At 62.9% G+C, this 23,302-nt stretch overlaps 1 protein-coding gene across 1 annotated transcript in view; it reads right to left on the bottom strand.

Annotated features, from left to right (window-relative positions):
• The window catches only part of SLIT1 (slit guidance ligand 1), a 64,173-nt gene that overhangs the window by 4,554 nt on the left and 36,317 nt on the right, over positions 1–23,302 (bottom strand). The window contains exons 5-31 of the mRNA XM_076338873.1: positions 13,518–13,589; positions 13,310–13,381; positions 12,813–12,884; positions 12,330–12,493; positions 11,819–11,966; positions 11,235–11,306; positions 10,896–10,967; positions 10,711–10,782; positions 10,446–10,589; positions 10,149–10,312; positions 10,016–10,039; positions 9,379–9,523; positions 9,165–9,239; positions 8,790–8,933; positions 8,347–8,490; positions 8,058–8,224; positions 6,812–6,944; positions 5,659–5,727; positions 5,193–5,264; positions 4,935–5,006; positions 4,564–4,635; positions 2,860–3,023; positions 2,350–2,474; positions 2,035–2,132; positions 1,092–1,231; positions 612–705; positions 295–432 (exon numbers count right to left, since the gene is read on the bottom strand). Of these exons, the coding sequence (XP_076194988.1) occupies positions 295–432; positions 612–705; positions 1,092–1,231; positions 2,035–2,132; positions 2,350–2,474; positions 2,860–3,023; positions 4,564–4,635; positions 4,935–5,006; positions 5,193–5,264; positions 5,659–5,727; positions 6,812–6,944; positions 8,058–8,224; positions 8,347–8,490; positions 8,790–8,933; positions 9,165–9,239; positions 9,379–9,523; positions 10,016–10,039; positions 10,149–10,312; positions 10,446–10,589; positions 10,711–10,782; positions 10,896–10,967; positions 11,235–11,306; positions 11,819–11,966; positions 12,330–12,493; positions 12,813–12,884; positions 13,310–13,381; positions 13,518–13,589 (2,928 nt within the window). The remainder of the gene's footprint in view (positions 1–294; positions 433–611; positions 706–1,091; positions 1,232–2,034; positions 2,133–2,349; positions 2,475–2,859; positions 3,024–4,563; positions 4,636–4,934; positions 5,007–5,192; positions 5,265–5,658; positions 5,728–6,811; positions 6,945–8,057; positions 8,225–8,346; positions 8,491–8,789; positions 8,934–9,164; positions 9,240–9,378; positions 9,524–10,015; positions 10,040–10,148; positions 10,313–10,445; positions 10,590–10,710; positions 10,783–10,895; positions 10,968–11,234; positions 11,307–11,818; positions 11,967–12,329; positions 12,494–12,812; positions 12,885–13,309; positions 13,382–13,517; positions 13,590–23,302) is intronic.

The raw sequence follows: 23,302 nt of genomic DNA, 5'->3' as shown, positions 1-23,302 counted from the left end.
TGCCCCATGGGGCTCTGACAGCACACCCCTGGTTTGGGGTCCTTGAGGAGGCTTTCCAGCCAGCGGCATCAGAAGGATGCCTGAATGCTGAGCCCCATCCTGGGGTCCCTGCCCAGGGATGCTGGCTCCCTTCAGCCTCCATCCCTGGGGACCCACACCCCCCACCCCACTCCTTCTTGCACTGGGATGGATGAACGGACGGATGGACGTGGTAGCCAGGACCGGTAACTCCTGCACAGTGATACGTAACCATCCCCGTTATCTCCCGGTGCCCCCCCATCTCCCCGCCGGTACCTGTAGCCCTCAGTGCAGAGGCAGGAGTAGCCGTTCACCTCGTCCAGGCAGCGGGCGTTGTTCTGGCACCGGTGGTCCTGGCAGTCGTCGAAGTCCTCACTGCAGTTGCTCCCCACGTAGCCGGGCACACACTCGCACCTGGGGCAGGTGGGGGGCTTATGGCCGCCCCTTCCTTCCCCCCTGTGCTGGTGGGCGCCTGCTCCTCCTGGCATCCCCCTCCCTGTGCTCCCTCACCAGCCTGCGAGCTGCAGCCCCCCAAAAGCAAATCTCCCCTGCCAGGCAGCCGGGAGAAAGTGGTTTGGGGAGGGGGGGCTCACCTGGGCCCCTGGCTGGTGGAGACGCAGGTGGAGCCATGCTGGCATGGGCTGAGCTCAGCTGAGCAGAAATCCGGAGGCTGCTCACAGAAGTCCCCTGCAGGGCAGAAGAGGGGCTGCCAGGGGGTGCTCAGCAGCTCCAGTACCGGAGGGGCAGCCCCAGACCCCGCGGGGCAGGGGGACCCCACAGGGGGCTCAGCTCAAGTCAGGGAGCTGCCGAGCCCGCAGCTCGCACCACCATGGGTGCAGGACTCTGCTCTGCCAGAGGCAGCTCTCACCCCAGCCAGGTAGCAAGGGCATCCCAGGGTATGGGGGCTCAGCTGGGTGTACCCAAACTCGAGGAGCCCAGAGGCCATGGTGATAGGCACTGGGACAGCAGGCAGAGGAGCTATTAGCCCTGATTGGTGGGAAGGGAGAAGCACTGGGCACATCCCCCTGCCAGGCCCACGAGGTCTGGGGATGGCCAGCCCTCATGCCGGCTACCTGTGTAATGGGCAGGGCACAGGCAGGTGTAGTTGGTGGCACTGGGCACGCAGGAGCTCCCATTCTCGCAGCTGTGCTCCTTGCAGGGGTCACTCGCGGCACGGCAGCTCGGGCCCTCGAAGCCCACCGGGCACAGGCACCTGCCGTGGGGCATGGGGCAGTGTCAGGGCGTGGGAAACAGAGCGTTTCAGGGTGGTTCCCGCAAAAACACCAGCACAGGATCTTGGCCGTGGAGCATGCATGCATGCCGAGAGGCTCTGCGGAGCAGGGTTCGGTGCCCCCCTGCTGAACACTGGGCACAGAGGAGGGTGGCAGTGCGCAGCCCCATGCGGAGCGCACGGCGAGGATGCTGAGTTGCCACGACAACAGGCTGAGAGGCCACAGCGCAGGGGGGCCGGGTGGCTGCGCAGCCCACCTCCTCGCTCCTGGCCTGCTGTCTATTTTCAGCTGCTAATTGCACCCTGGTTCCCAGAAAGGCCTGAAGCATTCAGGGTAGCAAGGGTCGCGCGGGGGCACAGCAGCTTCACAGGGAGCAGCAGCGACCGCAGGGCTGCATCCTGCCCCATCCCACAGTCAGCCCTGCTGCAGCAGCCGGATCCCAGCCCCAAATCCCGCTGCCCTTTGCCTTCCCATACCTCCCGTGGGGGCAGGACCCCCTCTCCCCCCACACGCCCTCAGCCTAGGAGCCTGCAGGGCTGGGGGGCATGGGGAAGCAGAGCCAGCACTCAGCCCTGCCGGCACTGTGCTGGCAGGAGGCACAGGCAGGGCTGCAGAGAGCAGGCAGCATGGGCTGGAGCTGCCGGGTGAATGCAATACCCCAGCTATATGCCCAAGGGAGCACGCAGGAGGGGAAGGAAGCATCAGACTTTATCTCTGTGGGATGCCGGGGCTCCACGCTGCTGCCCAAACACCCATCTTTTGTGGGTCCTCATCCAGCACTCACCTGAACCCAGCTCCTTCCCCCTTCTGAGGCTGGCAGGTCCCCCCATTGGCGCAGGGGTTGGAGGAGCAGCCACTGAGTGCCACCTCGCAGTCCCTGCCCTGGGAAAGGAGGGAGAAGTGGGAGTGAGGAGGGTGCCACGGCACTGTGCCCAGCTCTCCCTGCCCCATCCCACTTGGCAGGGCGCTGCGGTGTGCAGAGAAGGGGGACGGTCCTGCAGGCAGTGAGCCCCGGGGGCACGGCAGAGCCCCCGCGCTGCCCCCTTCCCCTCTGCAGGGACACATCACGCTGTGCTGGGGACCCCTGGGACCAGCATACCTTGTAGCCGCTGGGGCAGGTGCAGCGGTAGAAGCCGAGGGGGTCGTTGTGGCAGGTGCCCTGGTTCTGGCAGGGGCTGGAGAGGCAGGGGTTGCACTTGGCCTGGACGCTGAGGGCGGGCGGGCCTGCGGGATGGGAGGCACGGAGATGACTGTCGGTATGGGGAGTGATGGGGAGGTGTCTGTTTGTGGGCACCCACATGGGGGGCAGAGCCCCAGCCATGGCTGAGAGCAGAGCCTGCCCCGCCGAGGGGCTGTGCACCAGGCGATGGGGCAGCCACATGCTTGTTCGGTCACCAGGGACGTGCCACCAGTCAGGTAAGGGGACAGAAGCATCCCGGTCCCCCTCCTCCACAAGGCAGCTCAACAGATGAAATGCTGGTGTCTCCCAGACTCACAGAGCATCGCTCTGCCGGGCGCGGGGCAGGAGGCAGCCCATCTCCCTGTGCCACCTGCAGCCCTGCCTGAGGAGGGCATGGATGGACAGACGGACGGCGCAGGCGCCTCTCACCTTGGCACTCAAACTTCTTGGCGGGGGTGGTGAGCAGCAGCTTGCCTTCCATGTCAGGGGGCCCAGCGCAGCGGGCGATGCCTGGCTCCTTGTACCCTGTCTTGACCCAGCTGGAGAGCCAGCGCAGGTTGCAGCTGCAGTACAGGGGGTTGGCCCCAATGGCTCTGCAGGGGGAGGAAGGGCAAAACTGCACCCACTGCCCTCGGCAGGGAATTGGGCTCAGAGACCTTAGAACGGGACAGGACTTGCTCACTTGGCTGGTCTCCTCCATTTCCAGACCAACCAGAGATACTGCCCGCTGTGGGAGGACTGGGGAGCACACTCAGCCCCACACTGCTGCCCAGTTAGATGACCCTCCTGCCAGAGCCCATGCAGTGCCCCGTGGCTCTGTGCTGGGGCTCTCCTCTGGCTGCCCACACAGAAATCCTCGGGGATCCCTCTCCAGCACTCAGGAAAAGCTGCCTGGGCCCAGCGCAAACCAGGCAAAGCACCTTGAGGCTGTGCAGAAACAACAGGACCATTGCACAGGAGCTGCGGGGCCAGCTTGGCCTCTGCCACACAAGCCTGCAGGACAGGGACACGGGAGCAGGCTGCTGGGGACAAGCAGCGGGTCACGGCCAGAGCTCGTGCGGACAGCATTGGGGGAGAGCAAGGAATTGCTCCGAGAGAGGAGGAGGAGGGAGGGTTGCTCTGCTCCACAGCAGAGCAGGGCAGGGAGCAGCAGGTGACGTGGGAGGCTGAGGGGTTGGATGCCTCTTTGCATCCTCCTTCACTGCAAAGGTCAGCGGTGATGGAGGGCCGGTGTGACCGACACCTGTGACGAAGGAAGGAGACAGCAGCGCAGAAGGCAGGCGGTAGGGACAGCAGATCTGCTGGGGCTGACAAACCTGGTCCTACAGCACCAACAGCGCCGGCTGGTGACACAGCTCAGCCCTGCGGGAGCTGGCAGCGCCGGCTGGCAGCGGCAAAGGCAGCACCACGCTTTGGCAAGGGAAATCGGTGAAGAGCCAGGGAAGACCAAACCGAGCAGTGCTGCTCCCAAAAAACACAGGGAGGCCAGGACTGGAAATCAAGATGCTCTCTGCAGGCTGGAGGAACAGCCTGAGACCCCCAGGATGCCAGGAGCAGGACCGGCCACCAGCAGGCGGGTGGGAACTGCTTAGCAGGGACAGGGAAGGGACCGAAACGTCACCATGAGCAAAGCTGAACCCCCGCCCCGGGCAGTGTGTACAGGGCTGTGCTCCTGGGGTACAGGCTCCCTCAAAAAGGGGCTGAAACACCACCACCAGCAGGAGAATGCTTGATGGCAGATTTGGGGGGCTGCTGCAGGGAAGCGTCCTGGCAGGAGGCTAACGACACGCTGGCATGTGTCAGAGCAGCCCCCGCCAACCCACAGCCGTGCCAGCACCTTGCACAGACTGACCTGTGTGTTAGGGGACCCTGGAGACCTGGCAGGGTCGGGGGGGGACCCCCACACCACCTCCAGCAAGAACCATAGGACCATCCCAGCTGCACTGGGAGGCTCAGCTGCACGCACAGAGCTGAGGGCTGAGCACGGGGAGAGCAGGCACAGCACAGCACAGCACTGCCCCACAAACGCTGTCCCAAGTATCGGCCCAGAGAAGCTGGGCTCAGCCCCATGGTTTTTAAAGGTCTCCTGAGCCTGCATCCAGCCCTGCGCCCTGCAGAGCGAGAGATACTCACAGGTGGGACAGGGCGGTGACATCTGCGAAGATGCCCTCGGGGAGGCTGGAGATGTCATTGCCATGGAGAGACCTGCAGAGAACAGAGGGTCCTGTGATCCCCGTGGCTCCGGGGTGGGCAGCAAGGACTGTGACCATCTGGGCTGCCCCCACCCCATGGGTCCAGGCGTGGGTGGCAGAGCCGGACCCCACCACACTGTCACTGTTGCAAATGCACCATCTGCTCCGAGAGGCTGATGCATCTCCCCTTGCTCCTCCTGCAGCCTGTACCCTGCCCGCCTGCCTACACCCTCCTCCAAGCAGGCACAGGGGACATGGGGACACAGCCAGCAGCAGAGAAGGGGCCGAGCGGGGCTGTGAGCAGGTACTTACAGCAACCGGAGGGAGCGGAGGCCCTCAAAGGCCAGCGGAGGGATGCACTGCAGGGAGTTGTAGCTGAGGATCCTGCAGAAGGGAAGGAAGAGGTAACACAGCGCCGTGGGCATTGCTGCACACTCCCTCCAGCCGCCCCACATGTCAGCTCCAGCTCAAACTACAGCTTCACCCACATGGAGTGGGGAGACCCTGGTGTCCCCAGCAACCCCTGTCTTCGGGGTCCCCTAGGAACACCACCGCAGGGACCGCACTTACAGGGTGGTGAGCTGGCTCATGTTGGTGAAGGAGGAGTTGCTCAGGGAGCTGATCTTGTTGTTGCTCAGATCGCTGGAAAACAGAAACCCCAGGGGTTGGAGCCAGCTGGGCCCCATCCCCCCTTGCTGCTCCCCCACCTGCTCAGCTGCAATGGGGTGCGAACAGCAGCATGGCACGGCCTCCAAGGGAGCAGCAGGGCTGTCAACACAGGGTGCCGGCAGCAATGCCACTGTCACCCCTCTGCCCCATGCCCAGCCCCAGCAGAGGCTGTGAGCACACAGGGGCTGAGCGTTGCTGCCAGCCAGCTGTGTCCCGGTGCAGAGGGGGGACACAGGGGGCTGTCGGGGGTCCCCGCACACCGCCAGGCCCCTCCTTGGGACCATGCACCACAGGGACAGCCCCTGTCCTTGCCCACAGGTCCCAGTAGTGGGACTGGCTGCCTGGGTTCCTGCTCCTGGCTACTTACACAAGCTGCAGGTACTTGAAAGTGGAGAGCTGCCCTGGGACCTGAGTGAACTGGTTTCCATCCAGGTAGCTGCAAGGGAGAATGAAAGCACCTCGGAGTGGTGAAGAAGCAGGAGGTCCCTCTCTCCACCCTCCCGTTTCTCCTGCGCAGACACCCCTATGGACTTTGGGCTGAGGAGCACCTCCAGCATCACCTCCCTCTCGGCACCCAGGGCCCACAAGGCTCTCGGGGGACCCCTGGGCTGGCAGGGGAGCCGGCGTGCAAGCACATTAGTATGCCTGGGAGTTCTGCGCGCGTGTCCCTGGGAGCAGTCTCCCAGCAGCTTGCATGTATGAGCACAACCAGCCATGTGCTGCGTTTACACATCCGATGTGAGCGTGGGCGGCCGTAACTGTTCCCAAGGCATGTGTGAGAGAGAGCGGAGGATGTGGAAAGAGAAGGGGTGTGCGAGACAGTGCAGGGGTGTGAGGGGGTGGTATACATATGCATGTGCACAACTAGTGCCTACACCCCCTGCACACAGGACTTGCATCTCAGATGGGTGCAGAGCCCAGGTGCAACGAGCGTCACGATCCCTCCACATCCAGACCTGGCATGGCTGCCTGGGTATCTCCCTGACACCCGTGCTGTTGGGTAGCTGACCCCAGGCAAATCGCATCCCTGTGTGCTCGGAGCCAGCGTTGCCAAGAGCATCCCCGCAGCCGCAGGGAGAGGTGATGGCAGAGAGGGGCCAGGGAGCTGGCAGAGGCAGGGTGGCCGCATCCCTGTCACTGATGGCAGGCTGCTGGGGACCGCAGAGCCCTGGGCTTCACAGCTGCATGGGGACCGCAGCTGCAGGGGGCGGCTGTCCCGCGCTGCACCCTCCCAAGGGCCAAAGAGCAGGGACCCAGATGCTGTGACAACAACCCTTGCTGATCACCTTTGGTAGCCCTTAGTCAGCAGAGAGGCTTTCGCTGAGCCCCTCACTGCGTTCAGGGCTGGACAGGGTTCCTTGGCTGGGTGGGGGTCCTGCTCCCACTACCGGGCCAGGATGGGGGTGTAGGAGGGAGCATCTCTGCCCCCACACCTGCAACCCCACAGCAGAGACCCCCCACCAGAGACACGAAGTCACTGGAGGTCAGGGGGAGAGCCTGGACACGCGCCCGCCACTCACAGCTCCGTGACATTCTTGGGGATCCCCTTGGGCAGGGCCTTGAGGTGCTTGTTGCTGCAGCGGACGACAGTGTCAAGGCAGGTGCACTCCTGCGGGCACTGGGGCCGGGGGATGCAGCTGGTCTCCTCCTGACCTGCACCAGGCACAGAGAGCCACAAAGTCACTGGGGCCCAGCCTTCGGGCACCGCGTGAGGCTGGACTAGGTGCCTTGTGCCTGCCTAGGACTGCTCCCCTCCCACGCTGACCATCTCCCCTCGCCCCCAAAGCAGGGTGCCGCAGGCAGCCTGCTTGCAGGGAATAGCCCCAGCCTGGCGGAGAGTCAGCAGTGCAGGAATTGCTCCTGTGCCCAGAAACCACCTGCCCCACCAGGATGGATGCAACCAGCCAGCTCGAGGCTGCTCTGATTTTCACCATTTTCAAGCAAAAATGCAGTCCCAGGAACGGCAGAGAGGAGGGCACAGAGGAAGGGGCTCAGCTCTGCAAATCCTCCTGAAATAACCTTCACCCATCTCCCAGACACAGGCTAGAGGGAGAGGTGCCTGTGCCGAGCAGCCAGAGGAGCCGGCATTGCTCCCCCTTCCCTGCCGTGGCGCTGGGCTCCTGCGGTAGAGGCATCCCCGGGACGACCGTATGTTATCTCGCACCACTAGGAAAGGCGCAGGATGCAACCCTTCAGTCTTTGACGTGGTGGAGGAGGGAAAGCAGAAGAAACGATGATTTGTTTGTAAATATTTTCCAGAGGGCTCAAAAAGCTGTTCTAAATTAAATAAATAAATAAATAAAGGCTTTTCTCTCAACACGCGCGCGCTCCCCACCGGCTCCATCTGCCTGGCTCCGGCGTGTGTGTGGGGCTGGGAAGGGAAGGAAGAAGGAGCAGGATGAATCCTGCTGGGCTTTGCCTACACATCTGCTCCTGCCAGCACCCAGGGCACAGCGGTTGCCAGCACGGACCTGCCTACGTATAAGGGCCACGCGGTGCAGTGGGTACAAGCTCCTCTCCCGACTTCAGAGCAGCCCGTGGGTATTTGAGTGCAGCCCTAAGGGCTGGGTACCAGGAAGGGAAACTCAGGCGTCATTAGGGGAGGGTGTTAATGGGCTGAGGGACCCTCCGAGCTACCAGCTTGCCATGGGGCACTGCCGGACATCCCAGGAGCAGGGACAGTGCTGGGACAGGGGGCACGGTGTCAGCCCGGGAGGAGCAGCCCAGTCCCCCCTCACCCCCGGTGCCGCGGGGCCCGTGAGTTACCTTCCTCACACCTGAAGTCGGGGAAAGCCACGTCCTGGAGTGGGATCTGCCGGAGGAAGTCGGGGTTTTGGCACCGCGGGTTCCCCGTCACGATCTTCCTCTTGCGCAGCCAGTCCCCCAGCCAGGCCAGCTGGCAGTTGCAATTGAAGGGGTTGGCGAGCAGGTTCCTGCACACAGGAGGGAGCGCAAGGGCATCACCTGAGCAGCTGCCAGGCAAGGGGATCCCCTGCAGCCCCCCTGATGCGATGGGGACAGCCTGGGAGCATCCCCCCCGGGCCCCGAGACGTACAGCGTGGAGAGGGACTGCAGCGTGTCGAAGGCGCCCGGCGCGATGGTGCTGATCTGGTTGTCGTACAGGGAGAGCAGGCGGACGTTGCGCAGCCCTGTGAAGCTGTCGTTGTGGATGCAGCTGATGCGGTTGTTCCTCAGCATCCTGCGGAGGGAAGGGGACGAGGGCACCTAACGATCTGGGTGGGCGCCATGGGGGAAACCCGCCTAGGCAGTGCCCGGGCTGTGCCCACCTCGCTGCCAGGCAGCAGGATGAGCCTGAGCCAGTCCCTGAGCAGGGACCAGCCCTTCCCCAGCTCTGGATAGGGCCAGAGGATGGGTAAGGTGCTCCCAAGCTGGCCTCACAGTGATGCAGACAGCACCAGCCCGGCAGCGCAGGCAGGGCAGGGGAGCAAGGAGCAGGGACGTTCCTGGCCCCATGCCCATGGCGGAGGGGGGACTCACAGGGTCCTCAGCCCATCCAGGCCCCTGAACATGCCGCTCCGCACCGACTCTAGCTGGTTGACAGTGAGGTGCAGCTCGCTGACAGAGGATGCCCCCTCGAACACACCGTCCTCAATCTCCGACACCTTGTTATTGCTCAGGTTGCTGCGGAGAGGGGAAAGCAGGCTGGAACGGGGGGCTCTGCCCCGACCTCATCCTGAACACTCCCTCCCCCAGGTCCCACTGAGCACCCCGTGATGCCCAGTCCCTCAGGGGACTCTCGGGTCGGGAAGTGCCCCCCCATTTCACGCCCCAGGCTGCCCTGGCATCAGGACCCCCATGTGCCTTCCCAGCCCCTGGGCACGCCCAACGGGGCTGTGCCTGCCCGATTCTCACATTTTCTTCAGATGTGGGAGTTTCTTGAAGATGCCGGTGGCCTCCAGGACGGAGATTTCATTGTTGTTCAGGCGCCTGGGGTGGGTGGCAGGGAAAAGAGCTCAGGAGGTGGCTGCGAAGGGCCTGGCACAGACCAAACCCTGAGCCAAACCCCAGCGCCAGCGATGCTCTGGCTGCAGGAGGGAAAGCAGAGTGGGAGGGAGGAGGCTCTTACAGCTCAGCCGTGGACTGCGGGATGCGCTCCGGAATCTTGGTGAGCTTCAGGTTGGAGCACTCGACCACGCTGGATTCACAGCGGCACTTCGGGGGGCAGATCACATCGCTGTTGCACTCGCTGTTCAGCTGGTAATCCTCCGTCCCTGCGCGCCGGTGAGGGCAGCGTGGGCTCCCACAGGCAGAGGCATGGGGGCTGCACCTGCCCTCCCCTCCTCTGATCCTCCCACACCCCCAGCCAGGCTCTGTCTCTTCCCCAGCTCCCCTCATCCCAACCGCTGCACACGTATTACTCCTCTCCATGCCCAAAGCAGCTTATCTGCAGGGGTATTTGTCCTGGGTACATGGAGCGCTGCGCTGCCCACCACCTCCTCCCCTCCTGCAACCAGAGCTGGACCCCACGGATCGCTCTGTGCCCATCCAGATAACGGCACAGTGGGAGATGCTGACACATCCCGGTACCCAGCACTTTGTTACCGCAGCACCTGGGAACTCAGCAACCAGAAATGATGGGAAATGCAGCGTGGTCCTGCCGGGCCAGACCGCGGGGCTCTGGCACAACCACCCCCGCAGGCAGCATGGCCGAAATGGCATTATGCACACACCCATGCACACACACATGTGGCTCCTTCTCTTACCTGGGATGAAATACTGCTCTTTGGCTGTGGAGAAAAAAAGCACAACCAGCACCCCTGAGCACACAGACATCAGGCTGGGGCAGGGCTGAGGACAGCCGTGCCGCAGGACGCCCATGACGGGGACGGCTCTCACCCGAGCAGCGAAACTTCTTGCTCTTGATCTGGCCGATGCGCTTGTTGGCCAGGCGCCGGGGGCTGGCACAGCGGGCGCCGCTGGTCTCGATGGGGTTGGCGCGGAGGAAGTCTGCCAGCCACTTCAGGTTGCAGTCGCAGACAAAGGGGTTCTGGGCCAGGTGCCTGCGCCGGGGACAGTGGGTGACACACCGCCGGGGGCAGCGGGTGACTGCCAGCTCCAGTCCCAGCTAGCCGCCAAGATGCTTCCCCCCAGGCGCCCGCCTGCCCAGGCATTGGAGCTGGCGCGGGCACTCACAGGGTCTGGATGGCCCGCAGGGAGGTGAAGGTGCCCTTGGCCAGGCTCTGGATCTTGTTGTCGTAGAGCGAGAGCAGAGAGAGGTTCTGCAGGTCCTGGAAGGCATCTGCCCGCACGCAGTTGATCTTGTTGGCGTTGAGGAGCCTGGCAGGGAGGGAGGGAGGTGAAGCTGGGGACCCCCTTCACTGCACCACAGGCGTTGGGGACCTCAGCCCTGATTCCTGGTGTCCCTGCAGAGCATCCCACCCAGCCACCAGCGCCTTACAGCAGCTGCAGGGCGAAAAGTCCCCCGAAGACGCCCTTGGGGAGGTCTGTGATCTTGTTGCCGTACAGCACCCTGGGAGAGGAAGGCTGGTGTGAGAGGGATGCGGGGGGGGCAGTGTGGGGCACGGTTCAGCGGGCACAGCATCTGCCCCTCCTCACCCCACACACCCCGGTGTGGGCACTTACAGGGAGTTCAGTGAGCGCAGTCCCTGGAAGGCATCGGGGGCGATCTCCGAGATCTGGTTGTTGCTCAGGTCTCTGAAACCCAGAGGGAGAAGGTGGCCTGGGCCCCTCTTCTCTCTCCCCATGCCCCCATCCTCCTGCGGGGTCCAGGGGACCACTCCCAGCACCCTATATACAGAGCTGGGAGTATCCAAGACCTCATCCCAGTGCTGCCATGTGGGGCACCCATGTCACGGCAAGTGCCCCATGCCTGTCAGAGTGGGGCCTGCAGGCTCACAGCAGTGGACAGTGGGGTGAAGAGTGCTGGGGTTCAGAGTGAGCTTGTAGGGGCTGCACACTTACATCCTCCGCAGCTTCTTGTAGGGGGAGAAGGCACCTGGGGGGATGGACTTGATGCCATTGAGCTCCAGGCGTCTGCAAAGAGAAGGGGGAACAGATGAGGGCTGTAGGGCTGGCTGAGCCCCAGCACCCCATTGACAGGGCTGGGGGGCTGCAAGACCCCCAGGCTTGTAGTAAGTTACCCCACCGGTGTGGCACCATTCACCCCAGGGACAACTTGCAGCCTGCGGTTGGGGCTTTCTCCATCAGGGAGGGGTGCCATGGGTGGGGAGACCATGCTGGCTGGAGTGGGGGGAGCACCTCCTCCCCCCCCAGCACCCTGGGTCTGGGGGTGCCTGCTGCCTCCCATGTGCTTTATGCGCCATCCCAGCGGGGGCTTTGCACCATAATTGGATTCCCCTAAGGAGATTAATTCTCTATTTACATTTTTAATGCAGCTAAATCCAGGGCTAAATCTGGGCAGCACGGGAGAAGGGCAAGGAAGGCCTGCCGCCCTGGGGGGTGGCTGAGCCGTGGTGCTTGCCCCGGTGTCCCCACTGCCTCGAGCCACCCAGAGCCTGGCGGTGACGGTGTGGGGCCATACTCACATCTCCGTCATGGTCTCGGGCAGGTTGGCGGGGATGGCTGTCAGTCCCTTGCCCCGACAGTCCACGATGCCATTGCTGCAAGTGCACATGGCCGGGCAGGAGCCAGAGGACAAGCTGCAGAGCTGGGCACGTGCCAGGTCCGTTTGTCCTGCCGGGGAAACGGCCAGCATGGGAGTCGCAAAGAGCTGGGCCAGGCGGGTGGATGGCAGCACCCCAAGGAAGGGACCCTGGTGACAGCTCGGTGGGCTGGGACAGCTCGTGGCACCCTTGAGTGGGTGCACAAGGTCCTGGTGCACCCCAACCCCATGCAAAAGGCATGCAGCTCCAAGGGCACAGGTCGATGCACCCTTTGTCACACTGATAGGGTGGTGCTGTCCCCATGTTGTCCCAACACCAGGGACGGTGCTGACCTGAGCCGAGCCCACAGCGTGCATCCAGGCTCTGAGCTGGGGCACGTGGCACCCACCTTTGTCCCTGCCCTGGCACCCACCGCCTCCCCTGTCCCCCTCACCGGAGCAGCTGAACTCGTTCTTCTGGATCTCGGCCACATTGAGGCCGCGGAGCTGGGCTGGAGCGGCACACTGGGTGAAGAGCCCGATGGTGGGGCGCTGGCGCAGCCACTGCGAGAGCCAGGCCAGGTGGCAGTCGCAGAAGAGGTGGTTGGAGTGCAGGCGGCTGTGGGCAGATGGGGCAGTCAGTGGCCACGGGACGGCTTCTGCCCATCACGCCCCTGTCCCCCGGCTGCCCCCATATGGCTCATCCCAAAGGTCAGGGGCACACAGAGGGGAACACGGAGGAGCCTGAGAGCATCTGCACCGGTTGCCAAGGCCACCTTGCTCGGCAGTGCTTGGAGATGCGCTGCAGGGGTGTCCCCTCCATCCCTTCCCCACGGTGCTGTCCCGGCACTGCTGAGCTGCTGGCACCAGCAGCAGAGCTGGGGACATCCCACTCTAGCCCGGCGGGTCCCTCCCGCCCCCACGGCCCCAGCACTCACAACGTCCGCAGCTTGGGCATGTGGTTGAAGCTGGACACAGGGATGGAAGTGATATTGTTGTTATTCAGGGTCCTGCGGGAAGGTAGAGGGGGGCAGGTCAGGGCAGCCAGGCCATAAGTGGGAACATGAGATGGTCCAGGTGGCACCAAACCCCTGGAAGCAACAGCACCCACCCACCCCCCAGCACAGGGTGGATGGACGGAGAGGCAAGGGATGGGGACAGCCCAAACCCCCGGCAGGGCTTGCTGCCTTTTCCAGGCTTCTCCCCTCCACAGCCAGCTGCAGGCAGGTGGACACCCTGGGGCAGGATCAGGCCCTGGAGCACAGCTCCGCAGCAGTGGTACCAGACCCCTGCTCAGCCCCTCCTTGGGGCCAGGGAGAGATGGCACGCTGAGGATGTCCCTGCAGCACCTCAGTGAGAGGGAAGCACCCGGGGACACCCTCACCCCACATGGGGCTTGTGGGCTGGAGGCTCCAGCCGGCCTCTGGGCACTTACAGGACCTCCAGCCCCCGCAGGGCACGGAAAGCCCCATCCTCGATGCAGCTGATCTGGTTCTTGTCCAGTTGCCTGCAGGAGAAAGACAGAGGCAGCGTTGCTGGGACAGCCCAGGCAGAGAGCGACCGGTGGCTCCGGATGGTTCCTGCCGCCAGACCCGACCCCAAACTCCCCCATGCCACCCATGCCCATCCCTGCTGTGACTCACAGATTCTTGAGGTCGGTGGCACCACGGAAAGCTTTCCTGGGAATGGCCTGGATGAAGTTTTCGCTCAGGTCCCTGCAGAAGAAAGAGGCAGGAAGGAAAATGACCAGTGCCTGCAAAGCACAATGCCCCGTGGGACCAGGGCGTCTACAGGCCGGGGCATGCCCTGGCACTCAGTGATCCCCGAAGGGCTCTGGGAAGCTGTAATTTGGCAGCCAGGGACTTGCAGCCCACCGCCCTGCTGGCTGTCCCAAGGCGAGTCCGGCTCCATCCATGGTGGCTGCAAGTAGCTGGGGCTCCCCAGGCACTGGTGTCCTCAGCTCCGATAAGCAGAGCAGCAGGGCACAGCTCTGGGAAAACCCTCTGTACTTAAATACCCTGTGACTGCTATAATTACTGGTCCCTGCTGATTAACTGGTAATTACACTTAGTGGCTCCAACAGGCATTCCCATGGAGCCTGCCCCGCACTTTAGAGGGCACAAATAATAGGGTCATTAATTACTTCATCACTACACCGTCCATGTAATCACCCACTCTGCATTGCCGGGGCATGCCGGGCCAGCACGGGCTCTGTTTGCAGGGCTGGCAGCGGGTCGGATCCCCGGCCGTGCCTGGGCTGGCTTTTAACAACCATGAAGGCCAAAAATCTCACTGCAAAGTAGGGTCTGGGTGGACCGGCTCAGCTCACCCCACCCTCGGGGGACCTGCCTATCGTATTTGCGCCCCACAGCTCCCACACTGCCGTTCCCTCTCTCACCCCAAAGGCCAGGAGCTCCTCCGAGCTCGGCAGGCACCTGCATTGCCTGTCCCCAGCCCCACGCCAGCACAGCCCCGCTCCAGCCACCCATGGGGCAGGAGGCCAAGTCCCCAGCTCCCTCCTGGCACAGGGAAGCTGAGGCACGGCATGGCATTTGTCCTATGCAGCAAGTCCATGGGTGAGTGAGGAGCAGGACCAAGGCAACCTGCATGGATTAAACACCCCCTAGCATTACACAGGCCATGCAGACACCCCCATCCCAGCCCCAAGAGGTAGTTCGGGGTGTCCCTGGATGCCAGTATTTCACACTCTGTGCTCACCAGCTCTGCTTCAACATAATGAAGCCTGTTCACTACTGATATCCCAGGGCAGTTGGGCTGGGTCAGGATGGAGGCACAGCATCCACACTCCTCCCCGTGCCCCCATTTCCTCCAGAAAATGGGCTCAGCATGGCCCACAAGCTGCTTGCAAAAGACCTGGAGGTCTCCAAATCGGGACTTCACCCCAGCCAAAAGCTTCACTGCCACGACAGGGAAGTGTTCCCAGAGGGAAGCACTGGCATCGCTTGTACAGATGCATGAGGAGAAGGAAAACCCAAGGACGGTGGGCTTGCCCAGCCCTCCGGTGAGTAACCCAGCCACCAAGGAGCTGCCATACGGTGCCAGAGCGACGCACCAGCATGAAGTGTGCAGGGGGCAGGGGCTGGTGCGTCGCTCTGGGTCGTTCCTGGGGAACCAAACCCGGCTGGCAACGCACCATTGGTGGGGCAGAGGAAGGGAGATGCCGCCACTGGAAGGGCCCAGGCTGCCGGGGAGGGTGAATCCCGGCTCCCCCCGCCAGCAGCTGGGCGCGCAGCAGGCGCAGTTTCACCGCTACCCGCGCGGCGGCACTGCCAGGCTGCCCTGCCCGGGCTGCCTGCGCTGCCTGCGCTGCCTGCGCTGCCTGTGCTGCCTGCGCTGCCTCGCCCCGCCCAGGCTGCTCCAGCCCTTCCCAGGGCTCTGGGCCGAGCCTCCCCGAAAAGGATCGGGGTCGCCTCGCACTCGCCAAAGGGGAAGGACCCGACACCTGCAGCAACCCCCGACACCCCAGCACACCTTCTGATTCAAATGCCTTCTCCCAGTCCTCTGCTGGGGATGCGGTGAGCCCAGGGACCCCCAGGCATTGCAGTGACCTTTCAGAAAAACGCAGCATCGCCCCAAATCCTCTTTTCCCCTTTGGCTCCTAGAAGGAAGGAATCCCCTAGAAAACCCTCTGGAAATGCCCAAAGTTCACCGCTCTCCCTAGCAACGCATTCAATGCATCATGCTCCCTCTTAGCAGCTGCCTGTCCTCCAACATTAAACTGGTTGCAGCAGGACCAAGCATGGGAGCACCCACCAGCTTTGGTGCCACCCCACTCCCAGCTCCGGCGCTGCCTGCCCGGGCAGCCCCTGCCTGCAGCTTGTTTGGTTCACCCATGGAAACCTTGCTCGTGTTTCCCTGCTCACAGCACATGGGAGTCCCAGCGCACCCTGGGAGTAAACCCAAGCGTCTGTCTGCAAGCTGCTCACTTACAGCTCGCGAGGGAAATGCTGCTAGAAGGTTGCAACTGACTTTGTGAGGCTTCTCCCCTTCACAGCTTTTTGTGACAGTCACCAATGAAGTGCTGCCATTGGGGGTACCGAAGCCAAGAGGGACAGACGTTGGATGAGAGGGTTTCAGCAGGGCCCCGGCGCCGGGCTTACATTGCCGGCATGGTTACACAGCTGATGACACCAGGACAAACACATGCTTTGCCTGTGGGATCCTCGGGCCCCGGCGTTGGAACAAGGCACGGCCCCTTCCCTCCTGGTGTTTCATAGCTCCCAGCTATGTTTGCTTTACACTTTAGCACCGAAGAAACAGCAGATGGCACGGCTTCTCCTCGCTCCGCCGCACGGCTTGCAGCACCCTCGGCGGCTGCGCTGGTGCCACCTCACACCCCGCCAAATACAAGTGTGTCGCTGCCATCACGTGCAGAGTGCCAGCAGTGACCACCAGCGCTGACAGCCCCGCTGGGGACTGGCCGGCGGATGGGCACGGACAGCAGAGGGGGAAAGAAAGCAGCCCCCGCCCGCTGTCATGGCCTCCCTTTCCGCCTTTTCTGGTCTCACTTCCAGATATTTTCCTACAGCTCCAAGTTTAAGAGTTCCTGGTTATTGAGTCCAGGGGATGCCCAAGCAGCCGGCCCATCCACAGCACCGCCGTCCTCCCAGCCCCACGCTGCAGGGACCACGCAGCTCAAGTTTCTCCCCGCACGGCACAGGGTGCAGAGGGCTCCGGTAGTCCCGGGGGTGCAAAGGGGGAAGGATGATAAGGGGAGAGCAGGTGATGGGGGACGCACAGCCTCCACCCTGTGAGTGCCAGAGGACAGAACCAGACGTCTGTGCTTGGGCAGACCCTGCAGGGAGGCTGTAGCACACGTGCATGCCCCAATAGGAAGCTCTCAGCAGCCTGTCTGCAAAGCAGGGGCCCCGCTTGCTCCCCGGGAACCCACTGCATTTCCACCCCTTCCTGGCCCAGCCCCATCCCAGACCCCTTCTGTCCCCAGGCTCACCTCCCACAGGGGTTTCTGACCCAGCAGATGCCTGTTAATCGGCAGCAGCCAGCCCCAGCCCACAGCTGTGCCATGGGGAGAAGGAGGGAGCCCGCTTTGCTTCCACATCCCCCAAAAGCCTTACGGCCAAGCTACATCCAAACAATCCCCCCCTGGCTGGGCAGCATGGAGGATGGCGGTGGTCAGGGACTGGGATTTTGGAGACTTCCCTGCTCAGATCTTATACCCCGCTGCCCTGCCCCACTGCGTGCACGATGGTTGCCGGTGCAATACGTGCGGTGGGTCAGGAGGTGCCCCCAGCGCTGGCTCTCCTGGCAGCCAGCAGCCCCTGCCCCACCGCTGGCAATCCCCGGGGAGCCTCGGCGAGGAGCCAAGCTCAGGGGCATGGCTCCCTCAGGGCTGGCAGGGGCTCGGCAGCGGGAGCCAACCCCCCAGCGTGCCGCCCTGCCCGGCACTTAGCGGGGCGCCCGAGCAAAACTGTTTGACATCGCTTCCCAGTGGGGAGCCCACTCAGGCAAACAAACCCCGGCAGCCTTAATCTCCCCGGCAAGAGCCCGGCGGGCCGGAGGGCGGGTGGGAGGGAGGGATCCACAGTGGGGCTGCGGCGGCCGGGTGGGGAGGCCGGGGCTATTACCACGCTCTCATTCTTTCAGCTAATCCTGACTTCACACTTTAACCTGATTGAGCCTTGTTTGGCGAGCCGACTCCTCGCGCGCCGTGTGAGGGGATTAGGGCCGGACGCAGCGGGGAGGTAATTGCTTCCCAGCGGCGTTGGCCCCGCGTCCTCCGAGCCCCCCACCGCCTGCCAAGAGCGCTGGGGCAGCCTGGCAGCCCTCCGGCATGGCGCTCCCCTCACCAGGCAGCCCGGCTTGGCAGTGTCCGCCGGGGCTGACTCTGCCAGCAGCGCAGAGGTCCGTCTCGCCCGGCATCGGCAGCCACCGGGGCACCTCCATCCAGGCAAAAGTTGCAGCCCATGTCATGTCCCAGCCATGCTGGCACGGGCTGCAGAGACACGCCACAGCAGGCGAGCAGCTTTCCACACCGGCAGCGACCGCATGCCCAGGACTGGCTACCGGCTCCAGGCGGGTGAAGCGCAGGGGGTCGCTCTCCTCTTTAATTTGTTTCCTCCCCAGCTTCCACGCTGGAAGCTCGCTAGCGTCCGATGGTCTCCCAGACCCTCTCCCACTCACTGGGGCAGATCAAAGGCATTAACCCTTCAGCTGCTGCCAGGCTGCTGCTCCCACCATGAAAATGCATGACAGGTCCTGCTCACGGCCCGGGCACTTCCCCCAGCAGCTCCGCTCCACCGGCGCTGGGACCAGCCACTGCAGGCACCAGCTCGGCCACAGCAACCATCCACCAAGTCTCGAGCAGACGAGGCAGCTGCCCTCGCAACCAAAACCACGCAGCCCTGGGCAGCACCAGCATTTTGGGCTGGGATAGGTGCTCGCCAGATCCCAGCCTCGCCTTGCTGGTGCTGTGCTGCAGGAGGCTGTGCCAGGGTGCAGCTTGCATTTCTCCAAACCAAAGGGCCTGCCAGCAAGGACCACAGCACCAGCAGCTATTAAGCAGCCCAGTGTCCCTTGGGTCACCCCACACATGCTGTTTGTACCAGCACAGCCTGCTCAGGGCAGAGGGTCAGGCAGAGCCGGGGCTGCCCCGCCGACACGGCTGTTCACTCCACCACCACCACCGTCTGACAGGTGACAAGAGCGAGTGTGAAGGAACAGAAAGACTCCCGCATTACGCAAGATCGATAGACTAATCAGTGCTTGCATTAGTGGCCGACAGCCCAGAGTCCCCCCCATGGGTTTTGCACTCCCGTTTCTTGCTGCAGGGGAGGACCGGCTGCACCCATGCTTGTGCCAGCATCAGCACCCGCAGCCCTGCGCTGGGGGAAACAAGTGTCACCCACGTGTCCCAGCGCACGATCGACTCGAGGTGATGGACACGAGTCCCCAGTGCTGCAAGGACCCAGCACCCAAGGAGGGGTGTCCCGGAGGAGAGTTGCTTGCCGGAGGTTGGGGGCAGCTGCCCCGCTGCTGCATTAGCAGGGTGCCAGGGTAACGAGGCAGGGTTTTGTCCACCATGTCACCTGCCCCAGTCCCCAGCACCAGCATGAGCGGGGCCCTGCAGCCCTGTCTCAGGTTCAGGCTCCCGCAGCGTGCCCCCAGCATTACGTCAGGCTGTTTGATTTTTAATGGACTCCGCTGGCCCAGCTGCCGGCACCACTCCATCCCGGTCGAGGGGGACGAGACAGACCTCCCACCCTCTCCACCCCTGCCTCACTCCGGATCCCCAAGGTCACAGGGAGCCTGTGCGCTGCCGGCTGCTGCCTGCTGCCCGCTGCGACCCCAGCCCCTGGGGCTGACGGTGTTTGCACAGGACAAGGTGGGATGGCAGAGCCTGACGCATGGGTGCAAACAAGCCAGGGTACAGCGTGGTGGGCTCAGCGTGAGCCCCTGCCGCTCAGGAAAGAGATCGTGGGGTCTCTGGAAATGGCACCTTGGCAGGGGCCAGGAAGGGAAACGGGAAGCGATGGGACAGGGCCCAAAGCAGCACGGCCAGGTGGAAAGGGAACATTATTTGCTGCTTTTCACAACACCAGAAGAAGGGATGACTGGCACAATCACGAAGGCAGGCTTAAAATCACAACTAAGAGTGACTCCTCCAAATTAGGCGTTGTTAGTCTGTGGAACTCCCAGCCGCAACCAGCTCAAAAGGGAAATGAATAGAAGAAAAGCGCAGAGATGCACCTGCAATGCCGTGCTGCACTGAGGAACACCTGCAGGTGGATGCTCAGGAGCTGGCTTCTGCTGCCAGGAGACCAGCTGGGCACACCTCTGGTAGCCACCACACTGCCCGGTGCAGGTTGCCAGGCACAGCCAATGGCTCAGCCGCCGCTCAGCCGGCAGGGACTGTCACCCAGCAGGAGTCACTTCTCCTGGCAGCCTGTTTTAGCAGGAGGCGGAGATGTACAACCCTTCTGCTCCCCAGAACAGCGTGGGGGATGTCAATCTGGGGTCAGCCCGATGCCGGCGCCCCCCTGCCCAGCCAGGGCAAGGTGCCAGCGTCCCCGCTCCAGTCTCTGCCTGCCACTCTTGTCCCTGCCCCTCCTGGGGGTGGAACAGCGAGTCGGGGGGGGGCTGCTCCTGTGGCAGTTCAAGGGGGAACAGCTGGTTGCTGCGAGGAGCATCCCAGACTGGGCAACGCCGCACAGCCCTCCCCGCTGGCAGCGCTTCATCAGGCAGCCCCAGCCGCCAACAATTACGTGCTGAGTAAATCGATGGGATATAATTGGACTATTAAGATCTCATTATCCTCCTGGCTCCGGGTGCCGCAGCCCATAGTGTGCTGGGGGAGACTGCAACCTGCAGCCACAGAAACTGCCTCCTGACCCAGACAGCCTTGATGGGTACTGGGGACAGGGTGCACGGAGCAGGGATGGTACAGCCAGAGGGGACAAGGACGGCGGCAGCAACCTGTATTCAGCACAGGAGACATCTCTGTGGCACAGTGAAGCGCTGTGCAAAGGCAGGGAGGTGTCCCTACAGGGGCCCTAGAGATGAGGAGGTCCAGGCATCCTTCTTCTAGCCACCACAGCAACCTGAAAGCCACTGCTGGCCTCTCCTGCCCTGTGCAGGGCTCATTGCTCCTGGGTGGCATGGGGAGTTTGGCCTCTATATGCACTTTCACACGTGCCTCTACCCCAGCCCAGCTGGAAAGCGGGGCTCATGTCCCCACCTGCGAGTTGCAGGGTCCCCATGCTCTGAGTCACACAGGCTGCCTGGCCCTGGGGGTCCCCTCCCCTGTGCAAGGGCCACGTACCCGTCATGTCCATCACCTGCTCACACACCACCCGTGGGGGGGGGTGATGTGATTCCTGGCCGTGGGATGGTCCTCCCAAAGGGATCAGAGTCCTCAGCACCTCTTGGTGGGCAGGATGACACACCAGGTCATGTCCACCGAGGTCCAAGCAACAATAAATAATCATTTCCCTTAGCAGAGCTGCCCCCATCCCCATACGGAGTTTTTTTTGCAGTAATATTTCTTGTTATTTCAGCACCAGTGGAAGCGATGGATCAGAGCTCATCCTTGCCAGGCCCATATATATAAGGACAAAACAATCCTTTGCTGGAGCAAGGCAACACGCTGCTAGACATCATGATGTCGTGCTGAGTGTCTCAGACCACAGACCTCAGCGACACGAGCCCGATCAACAAATTCTGCCTGTCCACCATATACACACGGCAAAGAGTAAAGGTGAACGCTGCCAGACCAGGGAGCAATGCTTCACGCCACTCCCCTGCTGGGAAAGGCTTCCCAAAGTGCCGTGCTGACCCCAGGCTCCAGCCCTGGCCCCTTCCCTCCCAGGAGATGCAGATGCTTCCCAAAACATTAAAGCTGGAGAGGTTTGTTGCTTGGACAGCCGAGCAGAGCATGTGTAAAATGCAACATATGCTCATGGCAACAGTTAGCGAGAGGAGTCCCAGCCCCAGCGTGGTGGTGCTGATTTAGCAAAACATTTCAGGGCATGCATAAATCTCAGCAGCTTCAAAGGGACGCTGCTGACCCAGGCCATGACCCAGGCTGCTGTCCTTACCAGAGCACCAGTGACTGACACCAGCTGGTATCACCCAGTGGTGCCACCACGGTGCCTGCATATGCCGAGGGGGTGCAGCGGGGATGCGGAGGCACGTGTGGGTGCATGCACCGCGGGTGACACCAGCAGCCCTGTGTTTGGGCACGGGGGAAGTCGGGGACATGCAACATCTGTTGCGAGTGGGACGGTCTACACGGGGAAGGCATTTGTGCGAGCTGGGCTTTGCCGAGCAGCTCTCTGCACAGGGCAGCGCCTGTACGGTGGCTCCGGTCCAGCTCTGGCAAGGAACGGCTCCCGCGTGGGCCATGCCGCAAAGCCAGAGCCGCAGGACTCAGCCTCGGCGGGAAGGGGGATGCTATGGGAACAAGGGGAGCTGGCCAAGGAAAAGAGGGGAGGGTGGGAGGGAGGAGGAATAAAGCATCTGCCACCCACCCTGGAGCCTCTTCAGAAATTGAAACAAGTTAAAAGCAGCAGCTTTAATGGAAACACAAGTGAAATAACAAGCTGCAAACCCTGCGAGCCTGTCACCGCCCCCTCCCCACACTGTCCCTTTGTTCCTGTAACCTCGTTATCTGAGGGAAGGGGAGCCAACGCAAGGCTAAGGCATCGCCACCAGCTCCCCGGCATCCCCAAGTGCCTCGAGAGAGCCAGAGCACCCGCTGTGCCCAGTGCCCCGTGGTCTGGCAGAGGCCGGGGTGGGCAGGGGGGTGCCCTGCAGCACACACCCGGGAACAGCCAACCTGCCACTGTCTGCAAAGGGACCTGCTGTGTGGCTGACACGTCTCCCCCGGCTCCCGCTGACCGCTGGATGAGGGCTCGTCCCCTCCAGCAAGCGTCTGGCTGGATACCGGGTGTTAAAACTGCACCTGCCCAGCTCACAGCCTCCGTGTCCCACTGCCACCGGGAGCCGAGGCACCCAGCCGCACCCAGCCGGCGGCCCCATCGCTGCATGGCCTCCTGCTTCTCTCCATCCCTGCTTTTCACCACCTCCAAGTCCCCTCTGCCCCTGTGCTCAGCAAGCTTGTTCTCCTCCCTCCTTTCATGTTTTTGCTTCTGTCTTGTCTTCTAGTAGCGGGAAATCCCTCTGAAACCCTCCACCAAAGCGTGTTTTCTTTCCAGCTCCCATGCTACCCTCCAGCCTGCGCACCTACCTGCTTCACATTTGCATCACCTGCCTCATTTCCAGCATGTTCCCGACACGCTGCAAATCAAAGGCACGGAGCCGTCCCTTTGCCCGGGGGTGCACAGCACCGCCAGCCTTCCCCCAAACCCACCCTCGGCTCACTGCCCCACTGCTCTCCTGTTGCAAAGGGAAACCACTGCCCGTGGCAGAGCATCATTCCAGTGCTCACAGACCCAGCACGTCACGGGGTGCCCGGCAAATCAGGGTACCGCAGCCCAAGAGCTCCAGAGCTTGGGGCAGAGTGAGCCGGGGGGCAGCAGTGGGGTTTTGCTGGACCACACGTGGCTCTACCTCTGGCAGATGGCAGCGTGCTACAGCAAGACCCTCCCACGCAGCCCCATGATGGTTAGGACAAGGTCAATCCCCCCCTCACGGAGGGCCCTGCTGGGTGACAGTGCTGTGCCATGCCGGGAGAAGTGCCAGGCTCCAGCCCTGTGCACCAGGAAGCCTTGCACCCTCCAGCACGCAGCATGTGCTCCCTGCCCAGCAGCTCCCACCTGAGAAGACACCCCGAACTCCATGCAGCAACACTCATCCAAGGTGTAAATGAAAAAGCAAGTAGCTCTTCTGGCAAAACAGCTCCAAGCCCTGTGGGGAGCTGGCTGTGGCTCTCGTTAGCAGGCTCATCCCCTTGGGTTTGCGGCACTGCTGAGCTCAGAGCTAATTGACT

Source organism: Aptenodytes patagonicus, chromosome 5 (genome assembly GCF_965638725.1).
Source record: "Aptenodytes patagonicus chromosome 5, bAptPat1.pri.cur, whole genome shotgun sequence".
Classification (NCBI taxonomy): domain Eukaryota; kingdom Metazoa; phylum Chordata; class Aves; order Sphenisciformes; family Spheniscidae; genus Aptenodytes; species Aptenodytes patagonicus.
Note: the sequence above shows the minus strand (reverse complement) of the source record. Positions and strands in the feature narration are given on the sequence as shown.